The 18,401-nt window shown below is 42.7% G+C and overlaps 1 protein-coding gene across 3 annotated transcripts in view; it reads left to right on the forward strand.

The window, feature by feature from the left end:
* Nucleotides 1–1,619: 1,619 nt before the first annotated feature.
* HACD1 (3-hydroxyacyl-CoA dehydratase 1) overlaps nucleotides 1,620–18,401 on the forward strand; it is a 23,867-nt gene continuing 7,085 nt past the window's right edge. The window contains exons 1-6 of one of the 3 annotated variants that reach the window (XM_034760343.1): nucleotides 1,620–1,892; nucleotides 7,691–7,808; nucleotides 9,004–9,022; nucleotides 9,106–9,194; nucleotides 12,931–13,052; nucleotides 15,755–15,933. In XM_034760343.1, the coding sequence (XP_034616234.1) occupies nucleotides 1,765–1,892; nucleotides 7,691–7,808; nucleotides 9,004–9,022; nucleotides 9,106–9,194; nucleotides 12,931–13,052; nucleotides 15,755–15,933 (655 nt within the window). In that variant the 5' untranslated portion in view covers nucleotides 1,620–1,764. Of the gene's footprint in view, nucleotides 1,893–2,338; nucleotides 2,557–7,690; nucleotides 7,809–9,003; nucleotides 9,023–9,105; nucleotides 9,195–12,930; nucleotides 13,053–15,754; nucleotides 15,934–18,401 lie in introns of those variants that run through there. The other 2 variants (XM_034760344.1, XM_034760345.1) reach the window with 2 other exon arrangements.

Consider the following 18,401-nt stretch of genomic DNA (forward strand, 5'->3'; position numbering starts at 1 on the left):
TCTGGGGAGCCAGGCTGAGGGATATGCAGGTGTCGTCCTGTATGTAATTCATGGATGGTTCAGCGTAGGATTCATGTATTCAGCTGAGAGTTACTTTGCATGCAGATGGCTGAGAGTGAGCAGAGCCTGGAAGGGTTCCTGTTCATCAGCAAAGCAGTGTAAAAGGCATCCCAGGCTAGAGACTTAAGGGGACACAGCAGTCCAGTGGTTTAGATTGCACCCTGGGGAATGTCATAATGTATATGCAGGGCAGGGATGCTGGAACAATTTTTATAATGGGAGTGCTGATGATGGAAATTATGTATTTGGCATTTACTATTACTACTTTAAGCCAGGGGGTGGCAGCAGCATCCCCAACACTAGCACTAGCATACAAGTAGGCATAGGCGCTAACGTTCTCCGGTGCCGGTGGGTGCTCGTGCCCCCCCGCCCTGACTTCACCCTTTCCCCGCCCCGCCCCCATTCCAACCCCTTCCCCAAAATCTCTGCCCCAACTCTGCCCCTATTGGACCCCTTCCCCAAATCCCCACCCCAGCCCCGCCTCTTCCCCGAGTGTGCCGCGTTCCCCCTTCTCCTTCCTCCCAGTGCTTGCCGCGCGAATCAGCTGTTTCGTGGCGTAAGCGCTGGAAGCCAGGGGGGGAAAGCAGGCACGCTGTGCGCCCAGGAGAGGAGGCGGAGGCAGAGCAGAGGTGGAGGTGAGCTGGGACGGGGGGGCGGGCAGGGAGCTGCAGGTGGGTGCTAAGCACCCACCAATTTTTCCCCCTGGGTGCTCCAGCCCTAGAATCTATGCAAGTAGGGGGTATGTCTATACTGTACACTAAGGCTGGCCTCTCACTCGGGTTTGAGCCCAAAGCCCCCATTCCATCAACACATAAATCAGTCTGACTCAGGTCAGCAAGCACTCAGGACCCCCAGTTCCTAGGACCCTGCCGGCGGTGGGTCAGGTCCCAAGTCCTGCTGAGACTTGGATCCAAGCCCTGTTATTTAGCAATGTGGATGCAGTTCAAGCCGCTGAGCTGAGTCATAAGGTCGGCATAGCAGTGTGGTCATGTTAAGACAGCTGTGAGACCCAGATCCAGCAACTGTAAAGCCAGGTTTACAATGCAGCATGGATGCTCAAGCACAGGGTTGGAAACACCAGTCTCACAGACCAGGGTTTGCAATGCAGTGTAGACATAGCTAAGGTGACGCATATCAAATAAATTTGTTAGTCTCGAAGGCGCCACAAGTACTCCTCGTTCTTTTTATATCCAACATAGGTGATCCCTGTAAGCAAAGCACCAGTAGCAGGGGTACAGCCTGTGTGAACATACAGGACCCATTTGGACATTTCACTTGGCTAGCCTGCCAATCGCTCATGTTGCACACAAGGACATGTTACACCTACACGGTTACCCATGGGAGTGTATTTTGTGGTGGCAACTTAGAATGTCTGTGTAAAAACTTTTGCTCTCAAGTCAGGGAAACCAGACTAGGAACCGCGCGGCGCAGCAATCACGTTAGGGTGAGGAGGGTCGGCAGCCTCTCTCCTCGCAGACCGGCGAGATTGGCTGGGAAAGGGGGGGGCACGTGTGACCTGAGGAGCCCCGGGAGGAGAAGGGAGGAGCCGGCGACACCATGTGAGACGCTGGCCGGGGGCAGCAGCAGCCCGCCGTGAAGACAGATGGGGTGAGAGTCAGCTCCAGCTGTCAGCGCGGCTTCAGCCCTGCCCCTGCCCGCGCCCCTCCTCCGCCGCGCGTCTCTCCCCCTGGCCTCGGGCAAACCATGGCGTCCAGCGAGGAGGACGGGGCCGGCAGCGGCTCGCTGGAGGAGAAGGAGAAGGGCAGGAAGAGGCGCCTGGGCGCGTTGGCCACAGCTTGGCTCATCGGCTACAACATCGCCATGACCGCCGGGTGCGTGCCGGGGAGCGCTGCCGGTATAGTGTAATATACCGGGCAGACACGGCGGGGCGAGGGGGAGCGGACTGCGGCGGGAGCCGGGCTGGCAGGTGGAGGCCTTGCGACCGGGGGCTGGGGGCAGAAAGACTCGGGGAGGGGTTCTGGTCTAGCAGGGGGCGGCAGAGGGGGCTGCCTGCGGGGCTAGCCCTCGCCCGCCTGGCATTTCCTAATACGGTGCAGCGGTGCAGCCGCGAGCGCGTCATCTCGCAGCCCGGAGGGGAGGTTAAGTATAGCCTGAGCCAGGAATGCCGGGCGGGGCTGCCGGGGCAGGGGGCTCCCCTTGGCGTAAGTCACTGCGGCCGCCCCTGCACGCTGAGCCGGCTCCGCGCAGAGACTGGAGGGACCTCGTGGAGGGGATCTAGTCCCCGCCCCCAGGGGCTCCCTGCGTTGGAGCTGCTGGCTACAGACGGCTCCCCTGTGGCTCGCTCCCCGCTCTGAGCAGGGCTTGCCGGGCTAGGCTGACTGCCAGCTGGGGCACTGCACGGTCCAAAGAGCCTTGGCAGACTTGGGGTCTCAAGCTGCCCGTGAAGACTTCCGGAGGGGTTGCGAAGTGGTTGCAAGCGCGTAGTTATAGCAGGATTCCTCGTTTTCCTCCCACGCCGAGGGAGGGGTCAATGTGGTACGGCCTGCCCGAAGTTTCTAAATAGCTTTGGTTCAAATTCTTGCTTTGGAGAGCACTTAGGAGACAGGCAACCTATATTAATTTCTTCCATCTGTCATGTTAAGAGTAAAGTGCAAGAAATGACTACTACTATTATACTGAAAAACCATCTTGGCTTCAGTCTAAGCAGCATCATTGATTAATATTTAACTGATATTGAAACAGTATTTTAAGACATTAGTTTCCTTCTTCCAGCTCCATCTTGGTCTCCCAACTTGTTCTACAAATCACAGCCTCTCAGTATTGAAAACAGAGGTTACAGGCCAAATACAACCCTGACATAAGCAGACAAAACTCAGTGGATTTGTACCCACTTGCCAAAGTTGAATTTGGCTCTGAATGTTATTTCAGTTTTTGTCCTCAATTCAGCTACTGGTAGGGCCATTCCAATTTGAATGCATTGGCGTGGAACTGTTAATAAGCCCAGGAGTGCATTTAAACTGATGCCCAGTGTTACAATGGATTCTTTTGAGAAAATGTGGTATTGGTATTGAATGATTGTACTGAGTTTTAATGGTAAGGGAATTCTGGCTTATATTTAAGTGGTTGATGTATGTATTTTCATTCCTTTTAAAGATTTGTCATGTTAATAGCAGTAGTTTTCATAACATACTTAAAGTAAACTGATTTAATTTTCTGTTGAAAGGCTGAAAATTGTCAGACTCCCACAAATTTTAATACTTAGGGTAATTCGACATTGGAACATTTTACATAAGGAATTGCTGAAGTCAGGCATGGGGCTTTATGAAGTTATATTTGTGTCAGCTTTAATTAGTGTTTTTATTCGTTGTTCATAATCTTTGCTAGTTTGGAATTGCTATGTTTCCTCATTGTATTCCCTAACAGTCCACCCCTTGCTTTGTTGTTGTTCATTTGTTCAGGAGCACTGGGCTCCTGCCAGAGACTTTTAAGGTGGAAACATTCATTTTAGTTGTGATCCCTGCAAGTGCTGAGCCCTACATCTCCCATCAAAGCCATTGGTAGTTGAGAGCCACCAGCACTTGTAAAAGTGGGCCCTTTGTTTCTTGTGTGGGATAGGAAAAAGAAGAAAGACAAACATTTCATCATCTTTTCAAACCGATAAAGTACAGTAGATACACTTAAGGGAACACTGAAGAGTAATACTAGTACTGGCAAGTTTATCCACTTGGCAAGAAAGTACTTGTTAATAAAATTCTAGGCATACTCTGGTTTATCAATAATTGTGCTAACTCCTCTTTCTAATATGGGATTACATTTTGTCATTCATACTGGTAAATGTATAGGTGGAGATGTTCAAAAGCAAAAATGGCAGGTAGGTGCCCAAGTCCCATTGAAAATCAATGGAAGTTAGGCCCGTGACTGTCCTTTAGGCCTCCGAAAGCCTCCCTCAGGGGAATTTATCGTGTAGGGTATTTTCTTTTTCAGACTGAATGCTTGTCTGATGTTGAGTGAAAGTTGTCATTTTTCTGTATGCAATACAAAGGCCCATATGAGACCCAAAAAAAAAAAAAAAAAAAAAAAAGTTGCAAGCTGAAGGCCAAATAAAATGGCCTGTGGAAGTATACTTGTTTAAAGAATAACCTGTCTAAGCAAGAGACCTACCAACTTTTTGTTTTGTTAAGTCAGAGAAGACATTTCATGTTCCCTTTTTGTTGCAAAATGAGATTCAGGGAACCTTTTTGGTTTCTATTTATTGCCTTTTTGGTCAGATATAATATGGCTTCTCATGGTACCTCTTATGTAAAGATACTGCTGTCACCTGCCATAGTGCCAACCATATAAAAATCCATTATAATTCTCCTTTGACACATACTTTACTATAAAACACAAAACATTTAGAACCCAGGACAGCCTTATTGTGAAGGCAACATGTATTGATGAATTTAAAATAATCCACTGCTTTCAGCAGTGGCTGGAGAACGCCTCTAATTTTATACTCTACAAACATTTACTCAGATTTTACACGAGCCATAAAAAACCTAAATAATATCTGTGGGTGTTGTTTAACTGGCACTTGTGTTCCTTTCTTAGGAAAGGAAGTGGAATTCATCCTGTGCCGCAGCATTATGGAACCTTGGTAGTTACACAACACACAGGGGAATAGATGTAGAATAGGCATGATGAGAGAATCCACATTTGCAGTGTATGCTGGTGCCTAGTTCCATGTGAGTTCCAGGGCTTGTCTACACTACCGCGCAGGGTTGATCTAAGATACGCAACTTCAGCTACATGAATAACGTAGCTGAAGTCGATGTACTTAGATCTACTTTCCATGGTGTCTTCACTGCAGTAAATCGACAGCTGGCGCTCTCCCATCGACTCCGCTTGTGCTTCTCATTCTGATGGAGTACCGGAGTCAATGGGAGAGCACTCAGCGGTCGATTTGTCGCGTCTACACTAGACATGATAAATCAACCCCCGCTGGATCGATCGCTGCCCACCTATCCAGCTGGTAGTGTAGACAAGCCCGCACATATTGAAAGAGAGGCTTGGAGGTGAGAGAAGCTATTGTCAGAGAGTGTACCTATCCAGTAGTGTTCCCTTCTGGCCAAGTGTGGAGCTGTAGGTGCTGCCAGACAGACTTTCCCTTAATGTCATCAATAAGGTCACCGAGGCTTTACATGGCCTTCTGAAGGATCTAGTTTATTAACCAAAGACCCAATAAAGATACCAGCAAGCCCTCACCCCAGCATCTTATCTGGGAGACAGAGTCAGTCTCAGTTTATCAATTCCCACCTGAATCCACCACTCTCCTCCAACAGTTCTCGCAGTTCAGGTCCCTTCTCCACAGTCAAGCCTCTTGACAATCACTGGGAAGAATTCTTTCCTAGAGCCAGAGGAGGGTGTGCAGAGATTTGTCAGCAGTAGCCCTTCTCTGGGGAAGCACACAATTCCTGACAGGCTGGCCCTTCTGCCACTATTTGGAATTCCCTACCCCTCTGAGCACACCTTCCAGGTCCCTTGCTCTGGTGAATTCTGCAGCCCTCAAAAGCTTCCTGTCTCAAGGATCCACCTCAGCTGATCCCTGGGAACGCTTTATCAGGCTCATTAGGTAATTAGCTACCAGCTAGCCACCTAGATATTTAATTCCTTCCAGTCCTTCCTGACTTGGCTTTTCTTTATAGGAGCCTGTCACAGGTAGGCAGGTCCCTGAGTCTCCTAAAAGGGCTACTGAGTCCCCTACTAAGTGGCCGCAAAACTTCATGTAAGCAATATTTAGGGAATGCAGCCCCTATTCCCGGCAGGCTTCCCGCAGCTCCCATTGGCCGGGAATGGCAAACCGCGGCCAATGGGAGCTGCGGGGGGAGGGGGGGGGCGTGCCTGTGGACAGTTTTTTAATTATAGGTCATGCTGCTTCAGTGCTAAGGGGCACATGCTATTAGATAGGAATCTTTCAGACATTACGTTAACACAAGTCAGTGTCTAGTTCTCCAGCTAGAAATGAAAATCACTTATGTTTGAAGAATAGGGAATAATCCCAGGTTTGGCCATTATGTCTCCTCGCTGGCATTGGTTACTGTCGGGAGACAGGACACTGGGCTAGATGGACCTTTGGTCTGACCCAGTATGGCCATTTTTATGATCTTTATGATCTTTTATGTTCTTTAACATACAAACTACAGCCAGGCACACACTGGCTGCTATTTTTGCCTGGATTATCCAAGCACAATACATGTAGACAACTTCGATAACACTTAAAGAAAGAGCAACACTAAATAAAAGCAAACTATTTCTTGCTAGTACTGTTTTGTAGACACCTGTCCGCAGACGCTTTCCGTGCAGCATAATTGGTACTTCTCAACTGAGATACTGTATCCAGTACAACTGTTGATAAACCCAGTGCTCAGATTTCCACCTATGAGGTTTTCAGCTTCTCTAAACCGAATCCGGTATGTTGAGATCAAACTCAGTCAACATAAACAAAATGTCTCGCAGCCACCAGCGGATTGCCCTGATGGGTTGCATGCCAAAGGTTGCCGACCCCTGCCTTAGGTGATTTAAAATTTATTTTAGCTCAGATTTGTTTTATTTCAATAAAGAAAGCTTTAATTTGACTAACAATTATTATTGCTTTCTTTATTTGAATAACAGCAGAATGCATATTTTAAAAAACCCATCCACACTTAATATCAGTACATGATTACCAAAATGTCAGTTCCAGAACTAACCACGTTGGCCAAAATTTTCAAAAGTGACTAGTGATTCTGGATGCCTGGATTTTTTAGTGCCCAACTTTTAAACACTTTAAATTGGCCTGATTTTCAGAGGATGGTATACAACTCTTTCTGAAAATTGGACCCCTTTATTAGTGTCTCAAGATGGACACCCACAAACTAAGGCACTCAGAATCACTAGTTGCTTTTGCCGGGCTTGGCTTTAAGTCCCCATGCACAGTCCTTCAAAGAGCATTGTGTGGGTAGAACCCCACTTTCAGGGGTCCCCTTACACAGAGCTCCTTGCAGGATTGAGACCAAGTTTGGAAATGTTGGCCATAGTGCTTACTTTTCAATATGTTTTAAGAAAACAAAATACATATATTCAAATATTTTTTTTAATTTCATGTAAATTTTTCAGTTTCCTATCACTATGGAACTATGATAAGCAATTGGGGATTTGAAATTATATTTGAAAAAGCCCCATAGTCTAAACTAGAACCATTACACTGAGTTGTTCAGAGGTTTGCAGTTGGGGACAACTGCTGGTGTATGGAAAGTGGCTGGCACCTGAAGTTGGCGCCTTTTTTTTTTTTTACCTGCTAAGTTATGTTAAAAACAGCTAAAATACATGAATGAATACTCTTTGAATAATAGAGATATGGTCCATACTATGGAAAGGAGAACACTTTAGCTATGTAACACAGAGGGCTCTTTGCAAAGAGAAGCAAGGCATTCTCTCTATACTTTTCCACAATGTAGGGTACAGGAGCTAAATAGTTAATGGATTTTGCTATATTTTAAATTATATTTTCAATCTCTTTTTAAACAACACCAGTAGAAAATCAAAGTTCTACTTCAAATATTTGAGATGAAAGTAATGTAATGAATAATTTAGATACCTGGGTGTTCTTAGAATTCTCATTTGAAAATTATCCATTCTCTTTCTTTTCTAGGTGGCTGGTATTGGCTATTGCCATGGCACGATTTTACATGCAGAAAGGAACATACAAAGGCTTATACAAAACTGTTCAAAAGACACTTAAATTTTTCCAGACATTTGCTGTGCTTGAGGTAAATTTTTAAATGCTACACATTGCTTGAGAAAATATTTACCCTCAGCAAAAAAAAACAACAACCCTTAATTAAAATGGCGTTAAGGCTGAAAGAATATCTCAGAATTTCCAATCTTTCTAACTTCATTTATTTTTAAGGTGGTTTTGGCGGGGGGAGGGAGGAGGTTGGTTGAAGGCAATGGATACATATTGTAACATTAACTCTAGTCTACTAAATTATTTGCTTAGGATTTTTTTACATTTCAAAAATGCTTAAGAATTGCTCAGTGACAGATCTTGCAAGCCACACAGGGACTCCATTCCTTATGGAGCCTTTTCCTTTGCAGACACCCTTCCCTCCTCCACGGGTGATTGCTTCTCTCTCATTCCCCATACGGAACTCATTATCCCCCATATGGCTTTCTCTCTTTTGCTCCTTCCAGACTAGACCCACATGCCCCATATGGTTTTCTACCAATCTTTCATTGAACCATGACTTTCCACACAGGGGCTATGCAAATTTTGCAAAGCACTCTGGAGGCTGAGTGCACTTGGCAAAGCATGCATCAGACTGATATGGATGTATAGTACATTAATCAAGCAGATGTATGTATATACTACATGTGCCTCTTTTAACATGTATGGTCATCTGTGTTTTGGTTTTTATATTCTAAATAATTCTATCTAAACCCATCAACACTAGTCATAGATTTAATTAGCAAAATAATTAATAAAAAGTCTTCTGAAATGAACAACAAAGAAAATTTTAAAATCCTTATGTATCTGAAACACCTTATGTGTCTTGCTTTAAATTTTCCAGAAGAATTCTGATCTGGATAAGATGTTGCATGTGAACTGAGGTTTGGTTTTGAAGCTGAAGAGCAAGGTGTGTGTATCTATATGAAAATCAGTCTTATGTAAAAGTTCCTTTGGTAAGCAAGTCAGTCTGTTTCAGTGGTATTACAAATCAAGGACCGGATCCTGTGAGGAGTAAAGTGCAGGAATTCAGGGTACTTGGAACCTCACAGAATTTGGCCCTAAGATCTTTGTTTTTGCTGCCATTAAAGTCAATGAAAATGTAGTCTGAATAAGGAGTAAAGGACTAGGGGTAAGCTTAGATTTATGTTAACAGCCGCAACGTCTTTGTTTATACTGCAAACAGTAAAATGATTTTAAACGAGTGACTTTTAATTTATACTTATTTTTATTGACAGGTAGTCCACTGTGCAGTTGGTGAGTCTTTTGCTTTTAATTTCTCACTTAACTGATTACAGACGTGAATTATGGGGCATAGATAATGTATTTCTCTTTTTAAGGAATAGTTCGCACCTCTGTGCTTGTGACTGGGGTCCAAGTGAGTTCAAGAATCTTCATGGTGTGGTTTATAACACACAGTATAAAACAGGTAGGTTCATGAGCAAATTCTGTTTTACTCTTTACAGGAAGGGCTGATTATTAATATAAAGCTCATTTTAGCAGGAAGTATTATTTAACAAGTAATAGAATCTGGCAAATGCTTCATACAGGGGGCTCTCGCAAACTTCAGTCAGAGTTCTGCAGGTAGAGAACTTACAGGATCAAGCCTATAGTTCAAGGGTGGGCAAACTTTTTGGCCCAAGGGCCACATCTGGGTATTGAAATTGTATGGGGGGGCCATGAATGCTCATGAAACTGGGTGTTGGGGTATGGGAGGGGGTGAGGGGTCTGGCTAGGGGTGAGGGCTCTGGGGTGGGGCCAGAAATGAGGAGTTCAGGGTGCGGGAAGGGGCTCTGGACTGGGGTAGGGGGTTGGGGTGCGTGTGTGTGGGCTCCGGCTGGGGGTGCAGGCTCTGGGGTGGGGATGAGGGGTTGGGGGTGCAGGAGGGTGCTCCGGGCTGGGACCAAGGGGTTCGGAGGGCAGGAGGGGGATCAAGGCTGGGGCAGGGGGTCGGGGATGCAGGCTTCGGGCAGTGCTTACCTTAAGCAGCTCCCAGAAGCAGCGGCATGTCCCACCTCCGTCTCCTATGTGGTTCCTGGCCAATGGGAGCTGCGGGGCAGCATGCGGAGTCCCCTGGCTGCCCCTACATGTAGGAACCAGAGAGGGGACATGCCATTGCTTCTGGGAGCCGCATGGAGCCATGGCACACGCGGAGCAGGGCAAGCCCCCAATCCTGCTCCCTGGCTGGAGCACCGGAGCGGGGCAAGCCCCGAACCTCGCTCCCTGGCAGGAGCTCAAGGGCAAGATTAAAACGTGTGAAAGGCCGGATTCGGCCCCCGGGCCGTAGTTTGCCCACCCCTGCTATAGTTTACAGTTCCTTACAAACAGGATGCTGGTAAATGCCATCGAAGAGGGACAACAGAGACATATTGGGTTGCTGCTAGGTTTGATCTGTCTGTTAAGCAAGATCAAAGGCTAGAGCTTCTGTTCATGAACAAATGTACCATACTGTCAACCATTCCACTTTGAAAAAGAACTTCAATTAGCATGTGTTGAATGTACAAATGGAAATCATTCTTAAACTGAATGCATCTGGATAAACACTGTTGTGACATTTTACACTGGTGTTTTCTTTGTAGTTTGTATTAAATCCTTTCTCCAAATTTTTAAATTAATATTTATATGTTCACAGCATGCCAGTGTAATAGACTCATTTAAAAAAAAACCACAGAAAACCTCCCAGCATATGAAAATTACCCAACTTCCCCCTGAAAGTGTTATTTATGTGGTTGGTTATAGGTTTTAACGTAGTGTCTGTTGTTTTGTTAGCCCAAGGAAAAATGGTCCAAGGAATCTATGATTCTCGTAATGAATGGACTAGGACTTAGAGTTTAGTTTGTCTGAATTTTATTTACTTTGCAGGACTTGAAATTCCTATTCTCTAAAGATAAATATTAAGTAATGGATCCCAACTTTTGGGTCTGTGCTCCTATGTGTGTGACTTGGGTCATAACTTTCTTAACTCAAGGTGCTGAGCCTTTAAACTTTCTCACCAGCAGGTGGCACATGCCTAACTGCTGATGAGATATAAAAGCCATGTAGGAACTGCTTCCATTGTCAATTCCCTTTTTATCTGTTCATAGAAGAGAGCTCTCTGATACACTTTGTTTCCTTTACCTCCCTTTTTTGTAATACCAAGTAGGTTTATCTTAATTTTTTTTTAAAGCTAAGTGCGTGCTGTTTTGCTTTTAGAAGAAAAGAAAAAATGTTCAAGAAGTAGGGTGACCAGATGTCCCGATTTTATAGGGACAGTCCCGATTTTTGGGTCTTTTTCTTATATAGACTCCTGTTACCCCTCACCCCTGTCCCGATTTTTCACATTTGCTGTCTGGTCACCTTATCAAGAAGTGAACCATTTGTTGGTTACATTGGACGAGTAGATTGAGGCTAGGGCATATATCACTGATTCTCATCATTCTACTTTTATGTGGAATGGACTAAACCTTGTCCACCCAGCTCTTTGTTTCACTTGATTTCAGTACAGTAGGTCAAACTACATCAAAAAATCCCCATGTCTAAACGTCTGTCTAAATGCATTTCTCATTGTTATTTCTTTGCATGCCTGAACATTCATCCGAAGAAGTGGGCTGTAGTCCACGAAAGCTTATGCTCTAATAAATTTGTTAGTCTCTAAGGTGCCACAAGTACTCCTATTCTTCTTTTTGAACATTCAGGGTCATGTGAGGGGATATGTAGTTAGAGGCCTGTTACTGATGATAGCCAGCCTCAGATCTCACTACTTGTCCAGGAGATTTGCGAGGCAACCACATGGAATTCTCTACATTCAAAGCACTATTCTCTTATTCAAAGCACTATTGCTTGGATTTAGCATTGTGACCTGAATCCAGGTTTATCCTATTGGTGGTAGCCTCTTATCTACTTCAGGTGGACAGTAGCCTAATTCTCTTATCCTTTCTCCCAAATAGCTATATATTTGAATATCTTTGTACTTTGGTTTGTTTGTTTTTTGCTTTCATTATTGAGATGTATCTTAACCCTCTTAATTTTTTAATAAAAGTTAAATCTTGTTTCCAGTTTACACATATTGGGCCTAATTTTCAGAGGTGATGAGCATCTGCATCTCCTAGTTGTGAGTGTTCAGAATCGTTGAAAAGCATTAAAGCTTTGTCAGTAGGTTGCATTTTGTTGAAAAACGGTGTTTCCTTTTTCTGTGTTTGGAACAAAAAATGTCTCTGATTTTATTTTACAGAAATTCCAGGAGGTTTTCAGCCTTCAGGCACAGAAGTCTATTACTAAATTCCTCCCCCTTTAAAGAAAATAATTAAATCACTTGTGTGTAATTCTTCTTCTCAGAAGGTATTATTTGTAAAAGACCCCAACCATCATCTTTGCACAGTTGGGGATCCCCCCTTCCCCAAAGGATCTGATGTTTTGAAGCAGCAGGTAGATGTGCTACTTCCTGATGAGGCAGTTTAATGACTCAGAACTTGAATCTTTAAAACACTGCAGATGAGTATATTCACTCACAGCTCTTGATCCTCTCACTACTCCTCCTTCAATGATTGACCCACTCCCAACTGCCTAACTGTCCTGCAAACTCCTGAGCACTCCAACCTGATCTCCTGCTACCAGGTTTCACTTTGTAGCCCATGGAGCACACTGAACAAAATGGAATTGTCTAGAGTATCAGGGAGACATTAGTAAGCAGGCATGGGGGAAGCAACTACAGACATGGGCTAGACAGACAAGAAGACAGACAAGACAAAGAGTAGTGTGATGTGATATTTATCCAGTCTAAAATGGAAGAGAAACATTATACATAGTATTTTGAGAAAAAGAAAGCGAGAGAGAATAAACACAAGCAAATAGACCAAAATTCAGAAGAAAGAGCAAATTGAAAGGGCAGATGCAGGGTAAACAAAAGAAGGAATTAAATCAACTAAATAGTTCAGTGTTTTGATGTATTTACAATGGTTACAGTCACTTTGTACTGCACAGTTAGCAAAATTTCAGTATGTTGGTGAATATCTGTAATAGAAAAGTTAACATGATGGTGACTACAGCTGCTGATTATTGATACCCAAGTTTTCCTTCTTCTCAAATTCTTAGTTCTATTCCAAATGTCTTAAGTGGAAGTCTATTGCCGCTTGCATAGAAAAGAAGTTTAAGGGTGAAGAAAATGTTGGTTCTTTATACTTTCACAGATCCAGAATGAGGAGAGCGTTATTCTTTTTCTGGTCGTTTGGACTGTGACAGAGATTACACGATATTCCTTCTACACATTCAACCTGCTCAACCATTTGCCATACTTCATTAAATGGGCCAGGTGGAGATGTCTTGCAGTTTAGTTTCTCATAGTTCTGTGCATGCTAATTTCATGCATGCTGAGCTAACACACAGGAGAACAGATGTGTGAGCTTTGGCTTTGTGTCAGAAGAATGCGGTTGGTTGCCTTGTGTATTTAGGAATATTGCCATTTGGTTTAAAATGTAAAGGATATTTTAGCTCAGATAGTTGGATGTGATTTGTTTTTTAATTTCTGTGTTTGATAATTATTTTCATTTACTAGTCATCCCTTTGTTTTATGCTTGCAGGATTACCTTTTAACTTTTAGAAATTTAAGTTGCATTTTGAATACAATTTAAAATGTACTAAGTTATCTTTTTTTAAAAAAACAAATGATCATACCATGTATCCTCTTATACTATGCAATAAAGAAAAACAAAATCTTTTGTTGCCAGAAATCTAGTTGTTTACAAACGTAGGCCCAAATTCTACAAGGACTTACCCATAGACACTGTGAGTGCTGACTGTGATGGGACTACTTACATAAAGTTGAGCACATATATAAGTCTTTGCAGGACTGGGGCCAGAGTGCCCACTCAGTCCTGTGAAGTTGCTGGGAGCTTTGGGCTCTGATCACCTTGCAAGCTTTGTCCCTTATTCTGCATTCAATTTATGATTTAATTAGAGGTTTTACAAAACCTTCGTTAACATTTTAACTAGCTTAGCCCAAATAACAAGGGCATCTTTTTTTATAGAAGTAAACAATACTCGAGTATGTTACTGTATGTGAAATACATTACTGGTTGTATTTAGGTGTGTTTAGGTTGGGTATTTACCATGAAGATTAACTGGATGAATTGCATCCTCTGTAATTATTGAATGAAAAATAAATATATATACAGAATAGACTTTGCTTTTTATGAAGCAGATAAGTCTTTTTTTAAATTCATTATAGATGATTATTTGTCCATATTTGTCCAAAAATATATTTTTATTTGTTCATTTATTTAGCTTTATTTTTGTTTTGTAGACAACACGGTTCTGATGCTTCTAATGCACTTCTTGATATGGCTGATATTTATGTCCATTCTTATAATACATTGTCTTTCTACTCATACAGTATGTGATAGGTTTTGGCATCTTTAAGACTAAATGGCAAACGTAAAAAAAGAAACAGTTAAAGATCCCCTATCTTTAATTGAATATATATTTAGGCTTTAAATTTAGAAGCATATTTGAAAAATATCAAACTATCAGACACTCCCAGTGCTTCCAAGTTAGAGGGTTTTTTCCATTTAAAATATAATAAGGCAGTAGGAAAAATAGTCATTCTGACAAAAGAGCCTTATATGTATGTGAAATATACTGGAAAACAAACATTTGAAAATCAGTTCTTCTGTCATATATTTCACCAAAGGTTAACATCAGGAATCGGGGGAAATTGATAGCTAGCACAAATGGGCACAAATCCATTGGCTTATCTGAGTTGTGTCTTCTCTTCTTTCCCCGCCTCCCACACCTCTTCCCCTCCTTTGATGAGTTTTATCCTTTTTTGTGTATATAGATATATATCAATACACACGTGCAAACCATAGTAAACTTCTATTTAATCTTTGGGATCACTAGCTTTTTATTTTGAATTATAAAAGCTTTCTCTTTCCCTATTAAATAGAATAAATACACCTAAATTTTCATTCAGAATATCCCATTTTTGGTTTGTTTCTGTTCTGCATATGGCCAAGTTGTATTTGGAGTTATGCCATCAGTTTCTTGTTACATCTCACCTCGTCTGTTCTGTTTGATGTATGAGCCCTCTAAGCCCATCGATTTCTAGAGAGTTTCATATTCAGTTGCTGCTATTTTAAAACTCATCTGGTTTGGTCATAGAATGCATATTGTAAATTTATTTCAGACCCTGTGAGGCAGCTGTCATTGCTTTCTCCAGCCTGAACTCAAGAGAACAGTTCTTTATGAATGATTGCATCTGTATGTCTTATCTTGCATGAGAATTTTTCAAAACATTGCTGATTTCAGTTTCTTACTTTTCTACCATGTATGTAGCATATGGTATTCAAAGTAGTTGGCTTCTTTCAGTGCCTTTGCTTTATAATTTATTTGAAAGTTGGTCGGTTTGTTCTAAAATGGGTTCATTGAGATATCTGGTCTCACGCACAGACGCTTTTGCATCAGTAATTCCCATTCATGTAAGTGGCAGATGCAGTACATGGTTAGATTCCCCATATGACAATGGGAGGAACAGGCTTCCTAGGTATCTTAAGATTCCATTAACTTCAATAGAATTACCATGGGGAAGGGATGCACTTGGACCAGTGCGCATGGGCTGTGATTTCCTACTTACTATTGGTCCAGGCTGCTCCCAGGCCAATAAGTGACACCAGGATCAGGCTCTATAAATCAACCAAAACAAGATTATTGGATGATACAACAGTTTTCCAACCTTTGACTCTTTATCTTTAACATTGGAAAAACATTAAAACATTTTGATATTACTGCAAACTAAATGTAAGGGCTTAAGGCCAGATCCTCATCTAGTATAAATCAACATAACTCTATTAAAGTCAGAAGCTGTGCTCATTTATACCAGCTGAGGGTCTGGCCCTTGGTTTTCTCTTGCAGGAAACTACTGTAGTTCATTGCTGTGGCACTAATCATCAAAAGAAGAAATGTTACAACACGAATTTATCTTTAAAAAAAATAATTCTTAGATTTGTTTTTCTTCAGATACAACTTTTTTATCATCTTGTATCCTGTTGGAGTTGCTGGTGAACTTCTAACTATTTATGCTGCATTACCTTATGTGAAGAAGACAGGCATCTTTTCACTGAGACTTCCCAACAAGTATAATGTCTCTTTTGACTACTACTATTTCCTTATTATTATCATGGCCTCATATATACCATGTAAGTATTATTATACTTTAATAATACCAATAATACATTTATGCAGCCATTCTCAAACTGTGGGTCAGGAGCCCATTTTAATGGAGTCCTGGGCTGGTGGTTAGACTTGCTGGGGCCAAAGCCCAAAGGCTTCAGCTCTGGGGAGGGGCTCGGGCTTCAGCTTCAGCCCTGGGAGGCAGGACTCAGATTATAGGCCCCCGTCTAGGGCTGAAGCCCTTGGGCTTGAGCTTTGACACCCCCCTCCACTCCCCTGCTTGGGGTGGCAGGGCTCCAGTGGGCTCAAGCTTCAGTCCCCCTTCCTAGGGTCGTGTAGTAATTTTTGTTGTCAGTAGAGGGTCTCAGTCCATTAATGGCTATTAGCCAGGATGGGTAAGGAATGGTGTCCCTAGCCTCTATTTGTCAGAGGGTGGAGATGGATGGCAGGAGAGAGATCACTTGATCATTACCTGTTAGGTTCACTCCCTCTGGGGCACCTGCCATTGGCCACTGTCGGCAGACAGGATACTGGGCTGGATGGACCTTTGGTCTGACCCAGTATGGCCATTCTTGTGTTCTTATGCAGTGCAATGAAGTTTGAGAATTATAGGTAGAGCTCGCAGTGATGCCTGTAGTTAGAATTGCCTAATACTTTACTTTATAGGACCTAGTTAGTTAAAATTTTGTCACACTTTAACTGCTTAGGCAGAAATTTTTCATGCTGAGTGTCTGACTCAGGTTGAATATATTTGGAAAGCTTCAGTGAAAATAGTTTAGCCATTTCTGAGAACAAGATTAGGGAAAAATAAGATTTGTTGCTTATGTTAAAAGAATTCTACTACCATTTTGTTGAGAAGCTCTAGCCCCTCCACTGCTTGGAGAAAGGACTTGAAATTCGGACCACGGTTGGTGTCAGGGATGTGCATTTTGCAATCCCCATGAAAATCCATCTAAAATTGGCCTCTGAAAATCACGGTTTGCACATACTCAGTAAAGGTTTGTTAGAGGTTAGCAGCAAAATTCTCTAAAAATTCCATCTGCACTGAGCATGTTGCGCTCCACTCCTACAGAACTTTGTTCCAACAACACTGAGCATGCTGCACCCCCAGAGAGTTCATTGAGCATGCTTCAGACCAGGGGAAGCAGGACTTTTCCTGCAATTGCTCACATCTGGGAACCACTGTTGAATTGGACACATGAACTGATAGCAGAGAGACTGTCTCTCCTGTGTTCTCAGTGCTCCCTATGTTGGCACCAAGACAGAACCGAGAAGCTGTCTCACTCAAATGCAGAGAGATGAGGAGCAGCATGGGTACAGGGCAGACTGGGGAGGGATAGAGGCAGGCCGGGGGGATAGGATAGGAACAGGTGAGATAGGGACAGGCTGGGGGCCGGGGGGAGTTGAATAGTGAAGAAACAAAGGCAGGCTGGGAGTGGAGGCTTGGATAGAGCAGAATAGGATAGATGCAGGGAGGACAGAGGCAGATGGGGACAGGTTGGGGAGGGTTATGCAAGGGGATAGGGCAGAAAAAGGATGTTGAGGATGACAGGGGCAGAAGGATCTGTGACCACTAGAACACACTGCCTTACACATTTTGAACTAGACCCTGAGCTTCCTGAGTCTCAGTGTTTCTCTACTGTTCTGCAAATATATTGGAAACCCACTGGCAAACTGTGAATTTTAGACTAGTAAGCCCTACAACTGTACTTGACAAATTGGTTGAAATGATAATAACAAAACACCTGGAATATCGTGATTGATAGGCTCTAACCAGTATACATTCTGTAAAATAAAATCACGTCTCACTAATCTCTTAGAATTCTTTGAATGTGTCAGTAAACCAGTGGATAAAGGAGCAGTGGTTGACGTAACTTATTTCGAGTTCCAAAAGGCCTTTGACAAGGTTCCACACAAGAGGCTATTAAGGAAGCTACGTAGTCACAGGGTGAGAAGCAAACTCATGTGAAGAGAGATTTAAAAGACTTGGATTGTTTACCTTAGTAAGGAGACAGATAAGAGGGGACATGATAAAATATCTAAAATAACAAATGGTATAGAGAAGGGAGATTGGGAGTTTGTCTTCTCCTTGTCCCATAACAGAAGATCAAGGGAACATTCAGTAAAATCAAAAGGTGGGAAATTCAAAAGTAATTACACATTGTGTGAAAGAGTATTATCAAACTGTTGAACTCTTTGCCCCAACAATTCTTAGTTGTTGATGCCAACAATTTAGCAAGATTCAAAAAGGGATTACATATTCATATGGATTAAGAGAATATCCAGAGTTATAATTATAACAAAAATTTTGGACTTTTATAATTAATTATAACAAAAATAAATCTTATGTTTCAAGGGTTAAGTCAGTGTTTAACTCTTAAAGGTCAGGATGAGATCTAATGTGAATGACAAGTATCAGGGGGTAGCCGTGTTAATCTGTATCTACAAAAACAACAAGGAGTCTGGTGGCACCTTAAAGACTAACAGATTTATT

This window comes from Trachemys scripta, chromosome 2 (genome assembly GCF_013100865.1).
Source record: "Trachemys scripta elegans isolate TJP31775 chromosome 2, CAS_Tse_1.0, whole genome shotgun sequence".
Classification (NCBI taxonomy): Eukaryota; Metazoa; Chordata; order Testudines; family Emydidae; genus Trachemys; species Trachemys scripta.